Below are 26,086 nucleotides of genomic sequence, written 5' to 3' on the forward strand. Positions count from 1 at the left end.
TTTAAATAACTAAAGACTGAACCACCAAAAGGTAAATACCGCACAGTTGAACTGAGCCTTGTGGGATGGGACACTGAAGAAGATAAAAAGAAAGAAGTTCTCACTTCTAATTTCATGTCAGTTACATTTCATTCGGATGTGAGAGGTGTACTGGGTGTGAAGTTTTTTTCTTTTTTTTTTTTTTAAATCTCAAGAATAAACAGCAGGTGTGTTGACTAAAGCTCATTTAGGAACTTGCGCATGATATCTAAATAAGAACGCTACAGAGCTGTCATAGATATCGCCCTTTAATGTGTGCTTCATCAGGTTTTTATCATTGCAGCATCTGAACAGGAACAGGGGGAGTATCATCTGTATGTCTGTCCTGTTTTGAAAGTGTACATCTCACATGCAAAAATATGTTGCAATACTCTTTTTCCTGTGTGAGTGATACATAGTTAATATGATCAATAGAGGCTTTAGAGGCTTTTTAGCATGATTTTATCCATATGGCTGTAACCATATGGCCACCATTACGACAAGTCAGTTTGTGAAATTTTGTCCATCCTAGATATTCCAGGATTAACTGCTCTGATTAACTACTCCAGTTTGCATGTCAAAGTGTCCTTGAGCAAGATATGGAACATGCTTTCATCAGTTTTCATGTGTGTTAAATAGAAACTGGTTCAGCAGAAAATGAGCTTGTACGAATGTGTGTGTGTGCGAACAAAAATTATTGACTGCTCAAGTAGGATAGAAAATTATAACTATATAAGAACTACAAAGTTACAAAGTGGCTGCTGATGCGCATACTTTGTAAAAGTCACCAATGCTCTTGTATATGTTGTTATTCTTTGCTTTTTCTTTTGCATCAGAAATGAGAAACATTAATATAAGGAAGTTCACTTTAATGCACAGTTTTCCTTCACACACTCAAATTAAGTAAAGCTACATGCAGATAGAGAGAAAAATATGTTTCAATTTCTTAATGCTCACAAATCAAGGATGTTTGTTTTTGTACAGAGACTTTTGTCTTGTTGTATTTGCAGTAATATGATCTCAGTGCTTAGCGTTGTTATGTGAAAAATGGCTTAGTAGCATTTATAGCAGCTGTTACGGAACAGAAACAAAGAAGTGTTCTTTAATAGCTTGCAACAGCATACCCCGATTAAACGAAATGTTAAAACCAGAAAACTGAGTTTATTCAAACAAGAAAGTGAGAACTTCGGAACTTTAAATGTAATATATAAGAAAATCTCATCTATTATATTAGTATTCTCTCAACATTTGAAGTATTTTAAAAATTGCATCAGCTAGTGGAACTCTATGTATGTGTTAGTAAGTATACAGTAATGACAGGGACTTAACGTTTAACAGCAATTTCTAAATAGGGTTTCATCTACATCAGCGGTCCCCAACCCCGGGACTCGGACCGGTACCGGTCCGTGAGTCGTTTGGTACCGGGCTGCGAGAGTTGTGTGAAATGTATAGTTTTCAGGGGTTTTATCGGTTTTCGGCGTTATTTTGTTATCGTTTTTTATCATTCACTCGGTTTTCCTTTGTCTTTTCACGTGTGTTATGAATAAATCTTCCTTTTTTCGGTACCGGTACTAGTTTTATTTTGTTGTATTTATCCGCGACACCTTAAAGGCCGGTCCATGAAAATATTGTCGGGCATAAACCGGTCTGTGGCGCAAAAAAGGTTGGGGACCGCTGATCTACATGCTCTGCAGACTTCCCTTTAGAGGTCTCTCTAAGGAATTTAAAAGCAGATATAAAAGACTCACAAATGATCAATTCAAAGGATTTTCCACAACCTAGCAAGCCAGCAGCCGAGACAAACATCTGTATGTGATGGGACAATTTCCCTGCTACTGATCACTGTTCCACCTTTTTTTCACAGATCCAAAAGTTTTCATCTCTGCAGTTTGCGTCATTCCAGCAGTTTTCTTCGTCATTTGCTGCCATCACGCCACAGTCTTCGTTCACAAGGCTGTTGGGCTCACCGGTTCGCCAGTATCTGAAACTAAAGAAAGTTGCCTTTCAGCCAAGTTGCTGAAATGAAGATTTGCATTTCAGCAACTTATAAACAAAGGAGAAAGTCTTTAAATTAGCTCTGACTTTAAGTCCTACACACACGGTATCCTAACCCTAATTCTAATCCTAAAGCACATTGAGGCACCTGCTGTTGTGATTTGGTGGTATATAAATAAAACTGAATTAAATTGAATAAAGTAATAAACAGATAGTGATAAAAACAAAGTGTGTGCATATTACAAAACCCAAGTTACACAAAATGAGATACCACTGCACATTAAGAGATATTTAGTCACAGATATCCACCCACTGAATAGTGAGTACTTGTCTTATAGCTTACAGAGGTGTGAAAAAGTGTTTACCCTCTGCCTGGTTTCCTGTTTTGCATTTTTGTCCCACCTACATGTTCCAGATCATCAAACAAATTTTAATACTAGACAAAGATAACCTGAGTATATACAAAAATGCAGTTTTTAAATGATGATTTCATTGATTAAGGGAGAAACGTAATCCAAACCTATCTGGTCTATATGTCTGAAAAAGTAACTACCCCTCTTGTTAAATCATGAATTCACTGTGATTAACCACTGAGTTTAGTTTCATTAAACACACACAGGCCTGATTACTAGGAGACCTGTTGAATCAATTAAAGGGGCGATCGTGGCTCAAGAGTTGGCAGTTCGTCTTGTAATCACAAGGTTGCCGGTTCGAGCCCCGGCTCTGACAGTCTCGGTCATTGTGTCCTTGGGCAAGACGCTTCACCCGTTGCCTACTGATGGTGGTCAGAGGGCCTGGTGGCGCCAGTGTCCGGGACCAAGTAAAGCGCTATACACAGGCCATTTACCAAATGCAATAATTTAATTAAATCAATTAAATAGAACCAGTTGGACAAAGTGAAGCAGCCTAAAAGATCGCAAAAATCAACACACCATGCCACCAAGTCACTGACAGCTATCAGTCTGTAAAGGTTAACAAAGGCTTTGAGACTCTTGCAAACCACAGTGAGAGCCATTATCCACAAACAGGGATGAAATTGCTTTTTCACCCCCCCCCCCTTTAATAAAGACCTTCATTTAGAAACTGCATTCTGTGTTTACTTGTGTTTTCATTGTCTAAAATTTAAATTTCTTTGATGATCTAAAACATTTTAGTGTGACATCTTATATAGATCAAGGCGAGAGTAACCCAAACTTAAAGCTTTTATTAAGATAACTGTCACATCGATGTAATTCTATATGAAGCAATGCCCAAACATAACTCAGTTTAAAAACAAATATAAAAGAGATTATGTGGACAAAGCACAGAGCTTTAGTGGAGTGTTAATGACGGGGGGTTTGGCAAATGTAAAAATGTTTTGGTTTTTGAACTTTAATTCTTTTATGTGAGTATTTTATATGAGTGTAGACTTCTATGCAGTTAAAGATGTATATTGTGGGATAATATGCCAAACTGTGAATTCTGATTTGCAAATTATGGAATTTGAAATAAGGTGGGAACAAATAAATGCAAATTTCATCCTACTTCTTTTTGAGCATAAACATTGTGTGGATATTGAAATATTCATGACAACTTTACGTCTATACTTAGTTTTTTATATGTCTACAAAGTTTTTATGTGTTTTTTTATAGTTGTTATTTTAGTTATATTTACATGTGAAACTAAAATATATTCTGTTCTGTTCTGTTCTGTTCTGTTCTATTCTAATAGAAGAATATTTTAATATCATACCAGTTTTGAACAATAATACATTTACTTCAAGTATATTTACACAACACACAGTGAGGATGAATAAAGTGCTGCTGCTGATGGATGGAGGATTTTATTATGAGTGATTACTACTGCTTTGTGGAGTTTTATTGAGATTAGGATTGATTAATAAATTATCAGTATTTATTATTAAAAATTAAAAATGTATGGACCTGCTGTTCAGCAAACTCCCATCCACCCACTTCCACGTCCCCTCTTCCTCTGTGTCACTCAGTCCGATCCACGTGTTACGCCTGAACAGCCTTATGAAGTTCTTGTTCCCAGTAAAAGAATCGAGAAAATAAATCTTAGTAATCTTGCAGTTCTTAAAATTTTGTTTCAGCTCTTGCAGATTTCAGAATCACAGTCTGTACCTGTTCCTCTGTGCTGCTGATAATCACCAGGTCTGCACCTCTTTGCAAACAGTCCTCTCTGCTGTCACTCCAGGACTTTTTAATATACGAAATGTAATAAAAACTGCCCCTGAAGTATACCCATCCTTGTTGTGTATTGAGATCTGTTCAAAATGTAAACATAAAAAGATAAAAGAAAACGGTTTCATCTACTTCACTAATGATAATACTATTAGTAAAATGGGCTAATATTAAAGATTTGACTCTTCATTTCCAGCATCATACTTACCGAAAATATTCAGCTTCCTCCTCAGTGACTCTTCTTCTTTAGTCTCATTTTTAGTGGCCTGGTCTGATGTGAAATAAAACATTATGTTAAAGGATGGATTTAGATATCTTTAGTTTATTCAGTTATTCCACAGATGGATGGAGGCCAAGACAGTTTGCAGTGAAGAAATTATACAGTGATATGATAGTATGTGTTAGAGGACCACGTTTCTTTATTAAAGGAGTGGACAGACAGCTGTAAGTGTTTTGTAATTATTTTATAAATTATTCCAGTCTTATATGATAATGTGAGGTTTTGGTCTCATTAAGTAAACTGCTGACAAAGTAATTAGACTGTGATGTTATAATAGAGTACTGTAAAAATAAACTTGAATTAAGTGGAGTTAGTTGCAGTTTTTCCGATGGTAATGGTAATTATTTCTAACTTCTGTTCTTACACTATTCAAATGATGAATTTCACATTACAGATAAAATGTAAGTGAACTCACAAAGAGACAGTCGCAGGGAAATGCTGAGAATAACTTGAAGAATAAACAGAAGTCCAAAGCTCAGAACAACTAGTCTGCAGAGTTTTCTTTCTGTGTGCAGAAATCAAATAGACAAACACAAAATCATCTTTATTAAACAGCAAAAAGACTCAAATGTCTAAAAAGTATTTTCATATTACTGCCAGCAGATGAAAAGAAACTCCACACAGTTGGTTGGATCTGTTTGTTTTTGAACAAAACCCTTCACCTGATTCTGACATTGCCCACGATGGTGGACGATGGTGGAGCGCATACTCCTGCCGAGCTGAAATAAAACAAATAAACAATCTTTAAGATACTTACTTCTTGCTGATGTATCAGGTACATTTTCATAGTCCATCTCAGGCTGTTCTTTATTTTATCAGGATAAGATAAAGGAATGTACTCATATAATGATATTTTGAACTTATCCACAAACTGATTTCTCTTTTTCCCGTTTCCCCTTTTTAACACTGAAAAAACAACCTCCTGTTCCTCAAAATACTGACACTTTTGCTACATATTTGCCCCTGCTTACTTACCACCATAGAAACCAATGAACCCTCTGATTCAGTAACTATTAGATCTGCTTTTGGCAATAACATAAAGTAGTACGTCTCTGTGGGACTTTATCAGTCTTTCACATCATTGTGGAGGATCTTTTGCCCACTCTTCTTTACACCATGGCTTCAGTTCCTTAAGGTTATAGGCACTAATTTCAGCACAGCTCTGTAAAGTTTCTACCACAGCATTTTTTCCGGTTGAGGTCTAGACCTTGAGTGGGGTGTTGCAACACCATGATTTTTCTTTTTCAGCTATTCTGTTGCAGATTTTCTACTGAGCTTGGGATCATTGTCCTTTACATGACCCAGCTTTAGAATAGAATGCCTTTTATTGCCACTATACACATGTACAATAAGATACAGGGCATCTCCTACTCAATGCAGACATGTGGGAAAAGGTGGGTGACTATTTACATATGAACAGTAGGCTATTCAAAAATAAATAAATAAAATGTACAATTACACAAATTGGGGGAAAAAATAAATAAAGACATAACCTTATACATTCACAGTGTGGGTCATTGCATGTAAATTAAGTATTGCACAGTGGTGATGGTAGATGTGTATTCTGTGTATAGAGGAAAGTCCTTGGATTGGGGGGTGAAACTGTGTTGTCAGTGCATGTGTGAGTTCAGGGTGGTTATGGCGTTTGGGAAGAAACTATTTTTGCATCTGCCAGTCTTTGTGCTGATGCACCTGTAGCTCTTCCCTGAGGGAAACAGGTTGAACAGGTCAAAACTAGGGTGGGAGCTGTCTTTGACAACATTTGCTGCTCTGCGGAGGCACAGGGAAGAATAAATGTCCACCAGGGAGGGGAGAGGGCAGCCGCTGATCTTCTGTCCTGCCTTGAATACTCTCTGAAACCTCACTCTATTCAGCTTAGTGCAGCTGCCGTACCATACTGTGATGCAGTATGTCAGCAGGCTCTCAATGGAGGAGCAGTAGAAGATCAGCAGAAGTGCAGCTGCTGCTGGGCCTTGACCACCGCTGTTATGTTGTCTGTCCAGGAGATGTCAGTGGAGATAAGGACATGGAGAAACCGGAAGGTGTGGACCCTCTCCACACAGTCACCGTTGATGAATAGGGGGCCATGTCAGTGCTGTGCCTCTTGAAGTTGACAATGTTCTCTTTGGTTTTCTTGGTGTTCAGTGCCAGGTTGTTATCTGAACACCATGCTGCCAACTTTAAGACTTCCTCTCTGTCTCCCTTTTTCTCTCCCCTTGACATGAGTTCGACTACCGTGGTGTCATCAGCAAACTTGATGATGAGGTTGTTGTTGTTGTGGGCCAAACTGCAGTCCTAGGTGTAAAGGCAATACAGGAGGGGGCTCAGCACACTGTCCTATGGGGAGCCGGTCCTCAGCCTGTGAGTGGAGACAATAGTCTATAGTCTATAAGGTGTACAGACCTGCATAGAGTTCATATTCATATATAAGATATGACATACACATACAAGCATCCAATCACACTTCCATATAAAGGTTGCTGAGTTCCACAATGATCCAGGATTATTAAAACAAAAGGAAAATGTTTAAACAACATAGCCACCTATAAATTTTTTTTCAGCATATTTAATTTTTATAAACAAATTGCCAATAAATCTGATCAAATGGAATGACAATTTTGTGCTATACAATATAAAGTTCTTTATAAGAAAACTGAAATCCAGTCCTTCATGTGATATACAGTTTATTAGTAAAATGGCTGATTCAGAACGGCTTTGCCAAATTTAACTGAGGTGACAGTGCTAACCACAGCAAGAAGTTTACTTAATGAGTAACGCATCAAAGTACTCTGCCTGCCACATTGTTGTCTTGGCAACAAAATATAGTTACAATTGTTATTACTTAGTATGTAGTAGTACGCTAATACTGTCTTACAGATAAATAAAGTTCAGTCGGATATCTGCTGACTGTTACTTTTACATAGTCAGAAGTTTTCTTTTTACATACTTGAGCAGTTTTCACTGTTGCAGTAATTTATTAATACACAGCAAAGTCCCTGATTTGTCCTTCTTTGTAAAAGAAATTTCACAGTGCTGCTAACTCTTGTTGGTTGCTGTGAACCTGCATTAAGGGAGATGTTCACAAAAACAGGAAACATGTGGCAAAGCAACATATTTCCTGTTATTAGTTGTGCATTAATAAAGGTTTATGTCCATGTGTGTTTGAACTTGCATGCATAATGATAAGCCGTTTTCCCTGTGGCTTAAAATACTAATGCGACAGCCAATTACAGATCCACAATCTTTTCACAGATCCATACGTTTTTTCCATTTGTTTTAATCTTTAACGATCTTCATTTCTCCAAAGTCTCCAAAGAATCAGCTTTTAACAAGAAATCAGAGATGCATATCAACAACTTATGAACAAACAGGAACGAGGTCCTCAAATTAGCTGTAGCTTGAAAAACAGTAACCACTAAATAAATCAAATAATGATAAAATATTAAATAAATATGATATGATTAAATATGAATAATGATAATGATTAACTGTTTAAATCTTAGATATTGCCCCATACACTGAACTCAAGTCTCTGTATACCTGCAGATGCTGCAACATATCACGAAACATTCAATCACAGAATACAATTCAGGTTGAGTAATTACTTACTATGATAAAAACTTATTTATTGATTTGTGAATGCATTTCAGCTACACTTGTCTTTAAACTGTTTATACAACATGACCAACATTACTTCTGCAAAATGCAACTACTTTGTGGAACAGTTTTATGACTGGTCATGATTGGTCAATATTGACACATTATTAGTGATTATAACTTTAAATTATAAAGAGAATTTATGAACCTTCTGTTCAGTAAAGTCCCATTCATCCACTTCCAGGTCCCCTCTTCTTCTGAGTCAGTCAGTCCGATCCATGTGAACTCTCTGAATTGTTTAATGAAGTTTTCTCAGTGACAGGGGAAAAATATGAGAAAAGCACCACCAAGGCTATAGACGGAGCAATACTGGAAGAACAAAGTAGCACAGAGGGAGGTTAGCCAACTGTCGGAGCTGCAGAAAGGTGCGACAAAGAAGGTGCCTGAGAAGTACAGCAAGTTGTCCATACCTGAGGCCTTGGAAACTGCCAAGCAATGGCTCACAGCCTTGGCCAGCCGCTTAAAGAGGTACACCAGAGAGATTGAAGGCAGGAGAATAATCCAGCTGTTCTCCACAGAACCAGCCAAGGTGTACTTTCAGTGACAGGGGAACAACATGAGAACAGCACTACCAAGGCTGGAGACGGAGCAATACTGGAAGAGCATATGGGAGAAGGATACAACCCATAATGGCAATGCTCATTGGCTATTGGAGGGCTGAGGGCAGACCACAGCAACCTCTCTGAAGAGGGTCCAGTAACCATCACAGTGGCAGACATTCAAGGGTCTCCAATATGAAGAGTTGGACAGCACCAGGCCATGACATGGTTCACGCCTCCTGGCTGAAGAAGCTGACTGCACTCTATGAGCGTCTGGCAGCACAAATGAACCAGCTACTAGTTGACGAGAGACACCCGGAATGGCAAACCGAAGGCTGGACAGTCCTGATCCTCAAGGATCCCCACAAGGGCCCATCCAACTACCGAACAATAACCTGCCTCGGTACCACATGGAAGCTCCTGTCAGGCATCATAGCGGCTAAGATGGACAGACATATGGTTCAATACATGAGTGGGGCACAGAAAAGGATTGGCAAGAATACCAGAGGTGCAAAACACCAGCTAATGGTAGAACAAGCAATCAGGTGATACTGCAAGACCAGGCTGACCAACCTGTGCTCTGCCTGGATTTTCTACAAGAAGGCCTATGACTCAATGCCCCACACCTGGATCATGGATCTGTACAAGATCAACAGGACCCTAAGAGCCTTCATCGGGAACTCAATGGGGATGTGGAGGACTACACTAGAGGCCAACTTCAAACCCATAGCACAAGTCACCATCAAGTGTGGGATCTACCAAGGAGATGCTCTGTATCCACTGCTGTTCTGCATTGGCCTGAACCCCCTCAGTGAGATCATTGACAAGACTGGCTACGGATACCAGCTACGGAAGGAAACAGTTGTCATCCACCTCCTGTACATGGATGACATCAAGCTGTTTGACAAGAGTAAACGAGACATCGATTCACTGATCCGCACCACCAGGATATACAGCAATGACATCGGAATGTCGTTCGGACTGGAGAAATGTAGTCGGATGATAACAAAGAGAGGGAAGGTAGTCAAAACTGAGGGGATCGAACTACCAGAAGGCAGTATTTCAGACATATAGGACAAGTACAAGTACCTGGGGATCCCACAGGCTAATGGGAACCGCAAAGAGGCTGCCAGGAAAACTGCAACCACCAAGTACCTGCAGAGAGTCAGGCAAGTCCTGAGGAGTCAGCTGAACGGTATGAACAAGATCCGGGGTATCAACACCTACGCCCTACCCGTGATCAGGTACCCTGCCTGGATAATAAGCTGATAATAAGCGAGCTAAGATCCTGTGGGACTTCCAGACACAGACGGACAAAATGGTGATGGCTAAATGGCTAACCAACTGGACATAGAGGTGGTGGACAAACAGAAGAAGATGGCCGTAGGGATAGATGGAGCGTTTCCGAATGATAGTAACATAAGGAAGAAGGAACACGAGAAGCTTGAGAAATACCAAGGGCTCAGAGAAGAGCTCGAGAAGATGTGGAGGGTGAAAGTAACAGTGGTCCTAGTGGTAATCGGAGCACTAGGTGCAGTGACTCCCAAGCTAAGTGAGTGGCTCCAGCAGATCCCAGGAACAAAATCTCTGTCCAGAAGAGCGCACTCCTAGGAACAGCTAAGATACTGTGCAGGACCGTCAAGCTCCCAGGCCTGTGGTAGAAGACCTGAGCTTGAATGATAAACCGCCCACAGGGGTGTGTGGGGAATTTTTTTTTTTTGTGTGTGTGTTTGCTTAGGAAATGTATAGGAAATGGGCCCTCGGCTTCCTGTTAAATAGAGAACCGCTTGTATTTTCACATAGCTCAGAGCTACTACACACAACTTCAGAGACTCTCGAAAAGTACTGATCACCTCAGAGACTTAAATACCCAACTTAACCTGCAATACAAATAAAAATCATGTATGTGAACCAACGTGAACCAACTGGACCTGCACCCTCAGGTAAAGAACACAAACATATCTATAGATATTACAATGTACACGTTGCTGAGGTTTTGTGCATAAACCAAACTAAAAATAGAACAGAGAATTTCATACAAATTGTCTGAAAAAAACAAAAGACCAATTTCAGGGAATGTAATCTGGAGTCTGGTTTACTGTAGAGTTACTGTGGTTTTGAAATCTTTTTTGGCTGTTAATTTTGATTGAGACATACATTTTTGTTTAATCCTGGTTTGCTCTTAGCTGATTTTCCAGAATGTGTGGTTTTTTTTTCCTTCAGTTTAGTTTTTATTGTTTAATAATGTTTGTATTAGTTTTAATGTTGGTTTAATTTTACGCCATAATCTGGTAATAGATACAGATGCATAAAAAGTCACACCAAACGATTCCTGAACAGTTCTTCTTACCCTACAAATGTAACCACACTGAACTCAAAAACCACTAAAGACAGCTTTTTTATGTATAAAATATTTATTATGTAACATGTTTATCATTTCTACTTTCTCTTTATTTACCCCCCCCATACATTTTTTTATTCTCCTGTTGTTGTTTATATTATTATTATTATTATTATTATTATTATTATTATTATTATTATTATTATTATTATTATTATTATTATACACAAGTCCATATCCTGACAGTGCACCATAATTTTCATTATACATTCTTATATAATGACAATAAATGTAATTTTCATATCTGTTTGATTCCTGCACACAGAAAGAAAACTCTGCAGACTGGTTGTTTTGAGCTTTGCACTTCTGTGTATTCTTCAAGCTACACTCAACATTTCACTGCGACTGGCTTTTTGTGAGTCAATTTACATTTTCTTTGTAATGTGACCATAAATTCACCATCTGAATAATATAAGAACAGAAATGATACAGAATTACTGTTAAAGTTTGAAGAATTGCAATTAATTTAACTTGAATCAGGTTCATTCATATGGCACTCTGGTGGTGTAGTTACTTAAGGAAATGTTTGCTCTTACAGACAGTTCTGATACAACAACAACACCAGATTGTGAGGCCATTATTAAAAACTTGACTAAAGAAGAAGACATTAAAATGAATGAATTAGGTGAGTGTAACGCTAAACAGTATTATCATTATTAACATTGCTGTTTGTTATTTTCTTGAGCATAATTTTGAAGGTTCGGTTTTACTGTCCTTTGCAGCTCGCTATATCCAACAAGGATGGATATACTTCAACCACAGTTTATATTACGTTTCATCTACTAAAAACACCTGGAATGACAGCAGAGAGGACTGTCTGCAGAGAGGGGCAGACCTGGTGATTATCAACAGCAGAGAGGAACAGGTACAGTATATAGGAGCAAAATCTGTTTCTGAGACACAAAGACAAAAGTGTAAAACTCAGATGTATTTAATGTTATTGTTTATTTATTTTTCTGTGAATAAGAACTTCATAACAGAGTTTAAAAATCGGACATGGATTGGACTGACTGATGCAGAAAAAGAACAGACATGGAAATGGGTGGATGGGACTACACCTACGATCAGGTTTCACACTTTGTTTGTTACATGACTCTTTATCTTAAAATGCAAGTTACCAATAATAATTTATTAAAGTGTAGGTGTAAATTCTTGTCCTTGTGTGTAGTTGTTTGTTCAGTATACCATGACTTCAGTGTCAGTATAAAATGGTTAGTCTTTTTTTCTGTTTTTGTGTTCAGCTTCTGGTACATCGGCGAGCCTAACAATGTTGATGGAGGTGAAGATTGTGGAGAAATCTATTTCTATACAAGTGAAAACTCCTGGAATGATGCACCATGTTTCAGAAAAAATGTCTGGATTTGTGAAAAAAATTTATAGATAATTTAAGCCACCAGAAAATATTAAGATGTAAAATCATGACAAATAAATGTATTCATATAATATCACCATTCATTTCAGGTAGTCAGCTGATTTTAAGTGAAAGCAGAGATGCAGAAGAAAAGACAACCAACATAATACTTTGTTTATAAAGTTGGTGTGCAGGCTGTTGTCTGTATGTCATATAATCTCTTGAGCTGAAGCTTCTCCAGCTTTGCTCAACATATTCCAGAAAAAAACCTGAGTGCCATAAACATGTGGACTGATCTGTGTGAGGCAGGTGGTGACGTGGCATTTCAAACCATATAGTTTTATCCTTCCGCACTGAGTAGTAAAATTTTTCAGCTTACTTAGTTTGTCTAATTTAAGACAACTCAAATGACCTGAGTTGATCAGCTTTTTGAATGAAAAGTACTAGCAACTTACTTAAACCGAGTTCTAAAAACAAGTTGATAAAAACTCAGTGTACTTGATATTTTTAGTTAAACACAATATTAGATTTTACAGTGTGAAAAGAATTTAGATAATGTTCAAATTTTCATTTAAAAAAACATTGCCTAAATGTAAATGGATTTTGCCACAGTTCTGTTGTACATGTCCACATAAAGCTATTCTCTTCTTTTCTTTAACTGCAACCAAAACTGGGCTGTTTACAGTTACTGTCATGGTCCAGGGTCTGTGATGCAGGGGTTTTGAGTTTTGGGAATGTTTAGTTTTCTAGTGCATTATCCGTATATTATAGTTCTATTTTTTGCATTTTTTGCCATTCAGGATTTTGTTAAGTTTGTGTTCTAGGTTTTGTTTCTTATAGTCATGAAATTCTGCTATGCTCCTTATTTGTACTTTCTTCTGGTCTTGGTTTTGTTATCTTGGCTTTTGGTTACTGTTATCATACCTCTCCTGTGTTCCACATCTCTTGTTTAGTCTGTCTTGTTCATGTGTTTCTCTCCGGTCCCCGTGTAAAGCTCGTGTGTCTAAGTTTGTTTCTCATCGTGTGTGACTTCCTGCTTTACTTTGACAGTGTCTTGTCTTGTGTGCTTCTTGTTCAGTTTTGCATCTGCTGCCTCGTCATTTAGATCACATTCAGCCGTGTTCTCCAGGTGTTGCCTCTCTGTCCTGATTTCCTTTTGTGTATATATTGTCTGTGTCTCCCTCACTTGTGTCATCCATGTATGTAGCTGTGGCCTCAGAGTGTCTGTGTTTCGTGAGCTGAGTAGTTTCCAGTTTAACCTTAATTTCAGTTTTGTTGTATCTTCTGTTTTTGGGAGAGCTCAGCAATAAAGCTGTTTTTGGACTTAACTTTGTGCTTTTGGAGTCCTGCATTTGGGTCCTAACCTGCCTGCCACACAGCAGATTGTGACAGTTACAGCTGTCTCATGCTGCCACAAAATGCCATTAGTTTTCAAATATGTCTGACTGCTCTGAATTTTTGTTCGTCGATTTATTTATTTTTTTGATGAACAAATCATTTCTTGAAAAAGTCTTGATTTTATTTTGACAAAAAACATACACAACAGTTCAATAATACAATATCTGGTTATGTTTAATGCTCTACAGTAAAATATATACTTAACAGCCATACACAGCATTACACCAAACAGTCACATGTATGTTTTACAACCAGAAACAAATGAATCATGATGCATTAAGCCATACTGATGAAACAGTGGAATCGGGTAGTAACAACAGAGCAGAGGAATCAGAGGCCTGGCTGTGTGTTAGCTTAACTGGGTTCAAAGGTCAGTACTCAGACGTACACTTAATCTTCTTGGGTCCTTAACACAGTACCTGCTTGAAAAACAGGTGAGTTAATGCCAAGACAACTTCCAAGTGTGCCTTGCCAGGAGGGCAGAGAGGTACTGACGAGGACCCAGCCCTGAAATGAAGAAGCAAAAGAGGGAGAGACAGAAAGGGCAGGTCAGCATAGAGCAGGGGTGTCAAACGTACGGCCCGCGGGCCGGATTAGGCCCGCAAACAGGTTTTTTTGTTTTTTGTTTTAAAAAAAAAAGTATTATCCAGCCCGCGAGATAATCTTGTAGAGTTTAAACTTGGGAATAGATTTTCCTCCATGTGGCCCCTGAGCTAAAATGAGTTTGACACCTCTTGCATAGAGGAACCAGGGACTATGACAAAAACTGACTCAACTGACAAACCTCAATTTAAGAAAGAAAGACAGCAAAGCAGGAAGCTGTGTGCTTAAAACTACCTATGTTGTCAAAAACAGAAGAAAGCTAGATAAGGAAGTTATGGATTAGTTCAGTATTTTGCCTTTGCCACACCACAGCAAAATAAGTTTGTTCTTAAATACGAATCTGACATGGATTGTGAAAATGGAGCTGATACTTCGACCAGTAGTAAGTAATTCAATTTATTTAGAAGATTTTCATGCTGTCTGTCAGTGTCATATGATTTATTGTAGCTCTGAGTATGAGTGAAAACCCCACCTTGTTAGATTTTCTTGGAATCAGGTGGAAGATTTTTTTTTTAACAAACGATTAGGGAATAAACCGCATTCAAAGTATTTTTTCAAAAACTAATGCAATTAAATTAAATTTAATGAATTTATTTAATAATTATAAAATATTGAATAGTTTCTTCTTTTAAAGAACTAAGTATCAGTGCTTCCTTCTTCTAAATTCAGCTAAAACTTAGGTTATTGCACTCTTCCCAAAAATTCTTAGAAATATGGTCTCTAACCTATGAAAGAGGATTCGGGCCACCGGGGGGAAAGTGTGTGAGTCTTTTTTTCTGTTTTTTCTAGAATAATGAGAAAAAAGGCATAATTCTGACGTTTTTCTCAGAATTTGGAAAAGAAAAGAAAAAAGATATGCCCACTTTTTTTTCCCAGTGGCCCTAATCGTCTTCCGTACTAAACAGATTCTTACTCTGGATGGCATTATCTTGGCCTCCAGTAACACTGTGAAGAACCTTAGAGTCATTTTTGTCCTTCAGTGCAGGTATTAAACAAATATGTAGGGCTGCTTTCTTCCGTTTGCCTAATATCTCTAAAATTAGAAACATCGGGTCTCAGAGTGACACTGAAAAACTAGTTCATGCATTTACTACTTCTAGGCTGGACTACTGTAGTTCATTATTAACAGGGTGTCCTAAAAACTTCCTGAAAAGTTTTCAGTTGATCATCCAAATGCTGCAGCAAGAGTACTGACAGGGACTAGAAAGAGAGAGCATATTTCTCATATATTGGCTTCTCGCCATTGGCTCCCTGTTTATTCCAGAATCTAATTCAAAATCCTTCTCCTCACATACACGGTCTTAAATAATCAGATAATCAGATAATAATAAATAGTGTCATATGACCCAGTAGAGCTCTTCACTCTCAGACTGCAGGCTTACTTGTTGTTCCTAGAATATTGAAAAGTAGAATGGGAGGCAGAGCCTTCATTTTCCAGGCCCCTCTTCAGTGGAACCAGCTTCCAGTATGGATTCAGGAGACAGAAACGATCTCTACTTTTAAAATTAGGCTTAAAACTTTCATTTTTGATAAAGCACCCATTGTTGGGCAACAGGTATGTTCAGGCAAATGTTAAATACAGTCCAGGTGTCTTCAGCGGCCCCTACTGACAAACCAGGAAATAGACAGAGTCAATATTTCGGCCGCTGGTCTCCTCCCTATGAGCCCCAGCTGTCAGCGTCCCTATTGACTTCCCCACCCTGCCCCCTGTGTTTCAGAATAACTGGTGTCACAACTGGTGTTGTTCAATAACATGTGTCGTAGACTTGCTTTTTGGAAGCCACTACTGACAAACCAGGAAATGAACGCAGTCAATATTTCATCTTTAAATATACATTTATGAGATGGTGTTTTTAACCTGTGCTCTGTGTAATCTTTATGGTTTAGCACACCAGCTAATTTCTACCACTGTAACCACACTGAACTCAAAAACCACTAAACCCAAGACTGTTTTTTTATGTATACAATATTTATTATGTAACATGTTTATCATTTCTACTTCCTCTTTATTTACCCCTCCATACATTTGTTTATTCTCCTGTTGGTGTTTATATTATTATTATTATTATTATACATGAGTCCATATCCTGGCAGTGCAGCATAATTTTCATTATACATTCTTATATAATGACAATAAATGTAATTTTCTTATCTGTTTGATTCCTGCACACAGAAAGAAAACTCTGCAGACTGGTTGTTTTGAGCTTTGCACTTCTGTGTATTCTTCAAGCTACACTCAACATTTCACTGCGACTGGCTTTTTGTGAGTCAATATACATTTTCATTGTAATGTGACCACAAATTCACCATCTGAATAATATAAGAACAGAAATGATACAGAATTACTGTTAAAGTTTGAAGAATTGCAATTAATTAAAAAGGGTCATTCATATGGCACTCTGGTAGTGTAGTTACTTAAGGAAATGTTTGCTCTTACAGACAGTTCTGATACAACAACAACACCAGATTGTGAGGCCATTATTAAAAACTTGACTAAAGAACAAGATATTAAAATGAATGAATTAGGTGAGTGTAACGCTGAATATTATTATCATTATTAACATTGCTGTTTGTTATTTTCTTGAGCATAATTTTGAAGGTTCGGTTTTACTGTCCTTTGTAGCTCGCTATATCCAACAAGGATGGATATACTTCAACCACAGTTTATATTACGTTTCATCTACTGAAAACACCTGGAATGACAGCAGAGAGGACTGTCTGCAGAGAGGGGCAGACCTGGTGATTATCAACAGCAGAGAGGAACAGGTACAGTATATAGGAGCAAAATCTGTTTCTGAGACACAAAGACAAAAGTGTAAAACTCAGATGTATTTAATGTTATTGTTTATTTCTTTTTCTGTGAATAAGAACTTCATAAGAGAGTTTAAAAATCGGACATGGATTGGACTGACTGACGCAGAAAAAGAACAGACATGGAAATGGGTGGATGGGACTACACCTACGATCAGGTTTTACACTTTGTTTGTTACATGACTCTTTAATAAATTATTATTGGTAACTTGCATTTTAAGATAAAGTGTAGGTGTAAATTCTTGTCCTTGTGTGTAGTTGTTTGTTCAGTATACCATGACTTCAGTGTCAGTATAAAATGGTTAGTCTTTTTTTCTGTTTTTGTGTTCAGCTTCTGGGACATCGGCGAGCCTAACAGTCTTTTTCGAGATGAAGATTGTGGAGAAATCTATTTCTATGAAAGAGAAAACTCCTGGAATGATACACCATGTGCCAGAAAAAATGTCTGGATTTGTGAAAAAAATTTATAGATAATTTAACCCACCAGAAAATATTAAGATGTAAAATCATGACAAATAAATGTATTCATATAATATCACCATTCATTTCAGGTAGTCAGCTGATTTTAAGTGAAAGCAGAGAGGCAGAAGAAAAGACAACCAACATAATACTTTGTTTATAAAGTTGGTGTGCAGGCTGTTGTCTGTATGTCATACATAGAAAAATATTTAAATACTGTTCAAATTATGTGATTATCTTATTTTTATACATATAATATATACCTCTGTCCCACTGTGTCTTTGTACAACACATGTAGAAAGACTCTTTATACATGTGTTGGCAGCACTGATCTACTTAAAGGAAACATAATCATGTGTGTTTGCAAATAATATCAAAAATACTTTTTTCATTACATTATAACAGCAAGAACTGTTTCTCGAGTTATGTGTGACAACATGAGCCTGGTTGCTGGAAAACAAGTAAATGACTTCAATAGTTTGGAAACTAAATGAGAAAAATGCAAATACCCATGTGGAAGATTGTCACAGTTACCATTTTTTAAGGGTGCCAGAAAAAAAACCAAATTATTTGTAGAAAGAATGATGTGAGGTTGTCTGACTGTTCTGACTGCTTGTATTCAGTGCCATTTTGTTATTACGACATATACTTCATTAAAAGGCCTGGAATTGCTTTTTCCTATTCAAAAACCATTGCCATTTTACATGCAACATCTGTTTATGTTTAATGATAGAATTATGTAAACAGCATACATAGCTTTACAACAGGTAATTCTCACAGCCAGAAGGCATGCAGGTAGATTTAATAAAGAAGATAAGAGAGAGAAAAAATACTATACAAAAGTCAATACATTTCAATAGTGCTACCGTTCTGATTCATTTACATGTTGAAAGGGAGTGGGAAGAAGTGCACACTTATTTAATCCCACCCCTTTGCCATAAGTTATCAGTTAATATTTAGTCAGCTTCCTTACTGATATAATCTGTAATAAAAATAGTGAACAGATTTCTGATATAATATATACTATATACTATAACATCACATCATGAAATTTTTTAAATAGAGATATTCACTTAATTTCAATATTTCTCCTGTCTTTATAGTTCGAGAATATCACATTTTCATATCTCTTTTTGAACTGTTTTATGTTTGGACATTGCTTTAATTCCATATTCAGACTGTTCCACAGAAACACAAAAGCTTTTTCTTGTAGTACGCACCTTCCCTGTTTTGAAGTTACAAAAACCCCTTGAATTATAACTTCTTTCAAAAAAGCATACTCTGAATATTACCTGGCAGTTCTTTATTTTTTGCTTTGAATAGAATTTGTGCTGTTTGGAATTTCACTAGATCGACAATTTTCAATATTTCAGACTGCAAAAATAGTGAGTTTGTATGTTCCCTATAACGTGCACTGTGGATGATTCAAACTTTTGCTTTTTTTGAAGAGTAAAAAGTGAAGGCAATGTGGTTTTATAGTTGTTGCCCCAGACCTCTGCACAATAGCTTATGTATGGTGAAATCAGTGAACAGTAGAGAATATGAAGTGATATTCTGTTGAATACCTGCTTTGCCTTGTTTAGTATTGCAATGCTTTGTGATACTTTGGAATGAATGTATCTTACGTGAGGCCCCCAGTTAAGTTTTTCATCTATTATCATCCCCAGAAATTTATTTTTCACTGACTCTTTCAATATCAACACCATTTATTTGAATCTTAGCATTTGTACGTAAACTACTATTTCCAAATGACATAAGTTTAGATTTATTCAAATTTAATGGTAATTTGTTTTTATCAAGCTAGAACTTCACTTTACTTATTTCATTAGTCATATCCTCCAATAAATTCTGCACATCATCACCAGAGCAGAAGATGTTTGTAACGTCAGCAAAGAGTATTAATACTTTGGACACTTTACACCACAAGCAATGTCCATACATAAGGAGAATGAATGGATAAAGGGCATCTGGTATATTCATTGCTCACTCCTAAGTCACTTATAAGTACACCTCTGATGTTGACATCTGTACTGTTTGTGCCACATCATCACTTCTAGAACTGCTTGTTCTTTATCCTAAAGATAGTCTTAGGGTGTATGTTTGTCATGTCAAGTTTCAGATCTCAACATCACTGATGCTGAAATCTGCAACTTGACCATTACTTGCACCATTATTTAAACACTGAATTGTACAAAAGTGTTCAAAAAGTGATAACTGTAATCATAAGTCAAATAAACTGCCATTGTGACATCCTTTTGAGTGTAGTATTGTTGGCAACAGTAGGAAGGAAAAATTCCCTTTTAACAGGAAAAAACCTCCAACAGTACCAGGCTCAGGGAGGGGCGACCATCTGCCGCCACCAGACCAAGATTCGTATTTAAGGACAAACTTATTTTGCTGTGGTATGGCAAAGGCATATAGTGAGAAAATGCAGAACTAATCAATAACCTTCTTATCTACATTTCTTTCTTCCGTTTTTGACCACATCGGCAGGTTTAAGCACACAGCTTCCTGCACACAGAATACATCTACCCCTTCTCCCTTATCAGATCAACTCAGTTTCCAATTTCCACTAAGATAAAAACATTCATATATATCTACTTTTAAATATGAGACGGCAGCATGCTGAGATAGTTTACTTCAGTACTCAACTACTCCCTTTGCTTCAAGTAAGAGACAGCTGCCTCGGTAGAATGTGCAGGAGGCAGGTACAGGACATCTACTCACTACCTCGCAGTGATTTCTGTGGACAGTTATTATTGGCACAACTGGACATCATGTGAACTTTGTACTAAAAAGCTAGAATGTTAAAACCTGAGTAAAAACAGCTTATATTTTAGGGGGCTGCCGTGGTGTCATCAGCAAACTTGATGATGAGGTTGTTGTTGTGGGCCAAACTGCAGTTGTGGGTGTAGAGGCAAAACCTCTGTTTTTATAGAAGTGCTCTCACTAACTAATGATCAGTTATTTAAGTGCATTTGAATAGTAGTATCTAGCTGTTACCTATAGTCTAAATCTATAGTCTATAACAGGGGTGGGCAATTCCAGGCCTCGAGGGCCGGTGTCCTGCAGGTTTTAGATCTCACCTTGGGTCAACACACCTGAATCACATGATTAATTTGTTACCAGACCTCTGGAGAACTTCAGGACATGTTGAGGAGCTAATTTAGCCATTTAAATCAGCTGTGTTGGTTCAAGGACACATCTAAAACCTGCAGGGACACCGGCCCTCGAGGCCTGGAGTTGCCCACCCCTGGTCTATAAGGTGTACAGACCTGCATAGAGTTCATATTCATATATAAGATATGACATACACATACAAGCATCAAATCACACTTCCATACAAAGATTGCTGAGTTCCACAATGATACTTTAACTGCATGACCAGGATTATTAAAACAAAAGGAAAATGTTTAAACAACATAGCCACCTATAAAATCTTTTTCGGCATTTTTTTTTAAACAAATCGCCAATAAATCTGATCTAAAGTAATGAAAAGTTTGTGCTATATAATATAAAGTTCTTTATAAGAAAACTGAAATTCAGTCCTTTTCATGTGTTATACAGTTTATTAGTAAAAATGGCTGATTCAGAACGGCTTTGCCAAATTTAACTGAGGTGACAGTGCTAACCACAGCAAGAAGTTTACTTAATGAGTAACACATCAAAGTACTCTGCCTGCCACATATAAAAAATATAGTTACAATTGTTATTATTTAGTATGTAGTAGTACGCTAATACTGTCTTACAGAGAAATAAAGTTCAGTCGGATATCTGCCTTAATATAACCATGTTAGTTTTACATAGTCAGAGGTTTTCTTGTTCACACACTTGAGCAGTTTTCACTGTTGCAGTAATTTATTAATACACAGCAAAGTCCCTGATTTGTCCTTCTTTGTAAAAGAAATTTCACAGTGCTGCTAACTCTTGTTGGTTGCTGTGAAAGTGCATTAAGGGAGATGTTCACAAAAACAGGAAACATGTGGCAACGCAACATATTTCCTGTTATTGGTTGTGCATTAATATACTTTACAGTCATTATCCTTATGTTTATGCAATTTCTATGGTCAGAACAATTTTTTAATCTCTTGAATTTAATTTTAATGTCCATATTTGTTTGAACTTGCATGCATAATGATAAGCCGTTTTCCCTGTGGCCTAAAATACTAGTCTGACAGCCAATTACAGATCCACAATATTTTCATATATCCAAAAGTTTTCACTTTTGCACGCTCTGTCATTCCATTTGTTTTCATCTTTAACAATCCTTATTTCTCCACAGTCTTCATCTCGGCCATTATACCTGTTGGGCTCCCCGTTGTGCCATCTGAAACTAAAGAATCAGCTTTTTTCACGAAATCAGAGATGCATATCAACAACTTATAAACAAACAGGAACAAGGTCCTCAAATTAGCTGTAGCTTGAAGTTCAACCTGGATCAGTAAAACAGTAACTACTAAATAAATCAAATAATGATTAAATATCGTCAGTGATACACATACACTGAACTCAAGTCTCTGAACATTACAAGATTTAAGGCGTATACCTGCAGATGCTGCAACATATCACGAAACATTCAGGCACAGCATACAATTAGCTGAAGGTTGAGCAATTACTTACCATGACAAACAATAATTTGACTTGTGAGTGCATTTCAGCTACACTAGTCTTTAAACTGTTCATACAACATGACCAACATTACTTCTGCAAAATGTGGCTACTTTGTGGAACAGTTTTATGACTGGTCATGATTGGTCAATACTGCCACATTATTAGTGATTATTAAAAAAAAGAATTTATGAACCTTCTGTTCAGTAAAGTCCCGTCCACCCACTTCCACGTCCCCTCTTCCTCTGAGTCAGTCAGTACGATCTATGTGAAATCTCTAAATTGTGTAATGAAGTTCTTGTTCACAGGAAAAAGAAATAAGAAGATAAATCTTAGTCATCTTCCACCATCTAGTTTTAAAATGTTGTTTCCACTCTTGCAGATAGATTTCTCTCTCTTACATACTCTACCTGTTCCTCTTCACTGCTAATAATCACCAGATCTGCATCTCGTTGCTGAAAGTCCTCTCTACTGTGGTCCAGGATTTTTTAATAGAAGAAATGTAATAAAAACTGCCCCTGAAGTACACCCATCCATGTTGGAAATCCATTTGAAAATGTTAAAAAAAATAATACATTCTTACACAGAAATAACTGAATAATTAAATAATTACAGGGACCAAAGTGATAACAAGAATGAAAAAAAAAAAACATTTAACATTTTCAACATCATACTCACAAAAAAGTATTCCACATCATTTTTGGTGCATCTGCTCTTGTATCAGAATTGTCTGTGAGAACAAATAAACAATTGTTATTGTTGGATGGGAAAAGATGACAAACTTTTCATTTCAGTTAGCTTCAATTGTTCAGATATTTTACTGAGACAAAGCACATTAAGTACAGTTATGAAAATGTTAAGGTCGCAGGCTGGTTTGGGATGTCCCTGCATGTTTCCTCTGTTCTTAGTTGTATGTGGCCAGGCTTTGTTCTAGTCTCCAACTGCTGGTGGAGTTGCATTAAGAATCCTTCTTGTTATTAAACTAAATTCATCCTGGCAGGGCCTGGAGCCTGTCTAAGCTATCATAGGGCAAGAGGCTAACCCCAGTAACTCCATATCTTTGGACTGCGGGAGAAGGCCAGAGTACCAGGAGAGAACCCATGCAAACACGGGGAGAACATGCAAACTCCACACAGAAACACCCCAGCCAGATGGTGGAGTCAAACTCTTCTTGCTGTGAGGCAACAATGCTAACTACTGCACCACTAATACTAATGCTTAAAATAAAAGCAACCTCAGTTACAGCAGTTTATCGGCATAGTTTTTAAAATTGCAGTAAAGGAATTATAAAGTAAGACAAGTATTTACATTAGAGTAAAACATTATATGACATTATTTTATTTGACTCTTGTATATTTGATATGGAGCCAATACTTCAAATGATTGGAAATATAGCATCATGTGTTTCTTATTGTTTCATTAGTTACACCGTTCTATATAACACTGTAAAGTCTTAGCTGCCTTGAGATGACATGTTTTATATCAGAGGGTGATATAAATAAACTTGAATTAAACTTAATTACATTACAGTTTGAAAAATTGTAATCCTTTCTCAGTTTTGCACTATTTTGTTTTAGTTTTTATATTATGTTTTTCATTATTCAGATGGTGAATTTGTATCCTGCTGCTGCTTCAAGATGTTCAAGCATTTTGGGTTGTTGTTGTTTATGAGTGAGGGGAGCGTGGAGCCCAATTTTGATTGCTTCAGCTTTTAAATAGGAAATGCTTTCTTCCTTTCCATGTAATACATTACACTTTCAAACTGATCATTTTCAACAGTTTTCTGTTTTATCTCTGCAACATCTTTAACACTTGACAGCAGTTCCAGTCTTGATTTAGATGACTATTATGGTACGGCTGTGTGGCAGGCAGGATGTGGGACCCAAACGCAAAAACAGAGGAGGAGGAATTAACTTAAAGAGGCTGCTTTATTGCAGTAGCATAATTTTACAAAATAAAAACTTGCAAAAACAAAACCAAAACCAGAAATTGGGAACTAATAACAAAAACACTGGGAAACCAAGGATGGAGAGCTCAGGGAGCATGGAAGGAGAAACACACAGCATGGAGAGGGGACAACGCAACACTGACAGAGAGAAACACAGGGCTAAAATAAACTGAGAGATAATGAGGGAATGGGACACAGGAGGAGAGAACAGTTAGAAGTAATCAAACATAACAAGACAAGGGGAAAGCAAAACTAGACACACTGGCATAAGACAATGGACCGTCAAAGTAAAACAGAAATAACTCAGAGACACAGACTTGACACTGAACAAAGGGAGCACGGAGCAAGACTGACTGGGAACAAGATAAGTAATAATAATAATAATAATAATAATAATAATAATAATAATAATAAAAAACAAAACAAAACACTGGGTCACTGACCCAGGACTGTGACAATGACTTGTGTTTTTATGTTGGTGACTGGTGTTTACTAGGGATGGGTATCGTTTAGGTTTTATCCGATACCAGTGCCAAACCGGTACTTTTGAAACGGTGTTGGTGCTTAAACGGTGCTCAAACCGGTGCTTAAAGAATGGAGAACACAAACTTTGTCCTAAAACCTCTCATGTTTAGCTGTTTTTTTTGTAAAAAGATAACAATGTTAGCCTTTTCTGCAGCTTATATGGTATCACTCTATCAAACAAGAAGACAGCCGCATGTAACTACAATGGTGTTTGTTTGTTCACCTTATGTGCATTAATTTAATAACGTGGTTAGCCTACTCAACGTAAATTACACACAAACAACATTAAGCTACTCACGCAGAGAAGAACGGCTGCTGCTGCCATCATCATCCGTGATCATTTCTGCTACACTGGCAGGGCTAGGGGCCAGGACTCTCCTCTTCGGGTTCTTGGGGCATGTTGATAACTCCGGGTCTGATAACAGGCACCACACCCACAGTAGATGTGCACGGTGTGAGGTCTCGCAGCAAGCTATCAAATACGGTGCATTTCTCAGCTTTAAAAAAAACGCTATGCGTCGCTAGGTGTTTCATCAGATTCAAGGTGTTACCTCCTTTGCACAGTATCACCTTAAAGCACTTGTTGCAGGCTGCTGAGTTTGAATCTTTTGCTGTGAAGTACAGCAAGACTTTTGACCGCTTTGCCTTGGGCATTTTTAATCTGTAGCTCTGCTCTAAAAGAACGTATGTTCCTGGGCCCGCCTACTATCCTTGGAAAGGTAAAATGATTGGATGACCAAATGTATTTCTTCTGGAAGCATTATTAGTTATGTAATATCACCTGAATGAAAAAATAGATTATTATTGTTGTTAAGGTTATATTGAAAGTTCGTATTTTGTTTTGCAAAATATAGATTAAATATGTTTCTTTAACACAACTTGCAAATACAATTACTTTATTATTAAAACCTTTTTAATCATTTACTCTGGCATTACTTGTTTTTCAGTTGCTTCAGTTAAAGCAATTGTGCTGTATTAATTGTGCGTCCATAATGTTTGGGACAAAGACACTATTATTGTAGTTTTGCCTCTTCATTCGATATGCGATTGAAGTGCAGACTTTCAGCTTAAATTAAAGGGGTTTTACAAAAAAATTGTGTTAACTGATTAAGAATTAGAGCAATTTTTGTACATAGTCCCCAATTTTCTGCGGTTTGAAATTAATGGGACAGTTTCATGGCCAGGTGAGGCCTTCTTCCTTTTTATTTCACAACAAATAAGCAGACATAATATATAGAATTTATTAAAGTGTTGAATTTGCATTCATAACTTTTGACTGTAATTTTCTTGTCAACCAGAAATATCAGATT

The 26,086-nt window shown here is 37.2% G+C and overlaps 3 protein-coding genes and 1 long non-coding RNA gene across 5 annotated transcripts; 2 read left to right on the forward strand and 2 right to left on the reverse strand.

Annotated features, from left to right (window-relative positions):
• Nucleotides 1-865: 865 nt before the first annotated feature.
• LOC146516629 (C-type lectin domain family 4 member M-like) lies at nucleotides 866-6,954 on the reverse strand. Its single transcript, XM_085164255.1, has 6 exons — nucleotides 5,234-6,954; nucleotides 4,892-4,981; nucleotides 4,405-4,467; nucleotides 4,137-4,279; nucleotides 3,936-4,036; nucleotides 866-2,005 (listed from the first exon to the last, which is right to left on the reverse strand). Exons 1-6 carry the CDS (start codon nucleotides 5,268-5,270, stop codon nucleotides 1,858-1,860), a joined length of 582 nt encoding a protein of 193 aa, XP_085020381.1. The 5' UTR covers nucleotides 5,271-6,954; the 3' UTR covers nucleotides 866-1,857.
• Nucleotides 6,955-9,869: 2,915 nt separating this feature from the next.
• Nucleotides 9,870-13,038, forward strand: LOC146516630 (CD209 antigen-like protein A). Its single transcript, XM_085163105.1, has 6 exons — nucleotides 9,870-9,916; nucleotides 11,325-11,428; nucleotides 11,612-11,698; nucleotides 11,796-11,938; nucleotides 12,041-12,141; nucleotides 12,315-13,038. Exons 1-6 carry the CDS (start codon nucleotides 9,870-9,872, stop codon nucleotides 12,451-12,453), a joined length of 621 nt encoding a protein of 206 aa, XP_085019231.1. The 3' UTR covers nucleotides 12,454-13,038.
• An 896-nt stretch (nucleotides 13,039-13,934) lies between these two features.
• LOC146516631 (uncharacterized) lies at nucleotides 13,935-25,499 on the reverse strand. Its single transcript, XR_014874611.1, has 3 exons — nucleotides 25,075-25,499; nucleotides 22,982-23,033; nucleotides 13,935-14,329 (listed from the first exon to the last, which is right to left on the reverse strand). It is a non-coding gene; the product is annotated as an uncharacterized LOC146516631 (long non-coding RNA).
• On the forward strand, nucleotides 14,649-18,726 carry LOC146516632 (CD209 antigen-like protein A). 2 transcript variants are annotated; one of them, XM_085163219.1, is made up of 6 exons: nucleotides 14,651-14,807; nucleotides 16,599-16,688; nucleotides 16,865-16,951; nucleotides 17,049-17,191; nucleotides 17,294-17,394; nucleotides 17,568-18,726. In XM_085163219.1, exons 1-6 carry the CDS (start codon nucleotides 14,771-14,773, stop codon nucleotides 17,704-17,706), a joined length of 597 nt encoding a protein of 198 aa, XP_085019345.1. In that variant the 5' UTR covers nucleotides 14,651-14,770; the 3' UTR covers nucleotides 17,707-18,726. The 2 variants fall into 2 exon arrangements, with proteins under 2 accessions (XP_085019344.1, XP_085019345.1); XM_085163218.1 differs by having other exon boundaries at nucleotides 14,649-14,807; nucleotides 17,049-17,394.
• Nucleotides 25,500-26,086: the final 587 nt, after the last annotated feature.

This window comes from Neolamprologus multifasciatus, chromosome 6 (assembly GCF_963576455.1).
Source record: "Neolamprologus multifasciatus chromosome 6, fNeoMul1.2, whole genome shotgun sequence".
Classification (NCBI taxonomy): Eukaryota; Metazoa; Chordata; class Actinopteri; order Cichliformes; family Cichlidae; genus Neolamprologus; species Neolamprologus multifasciatus.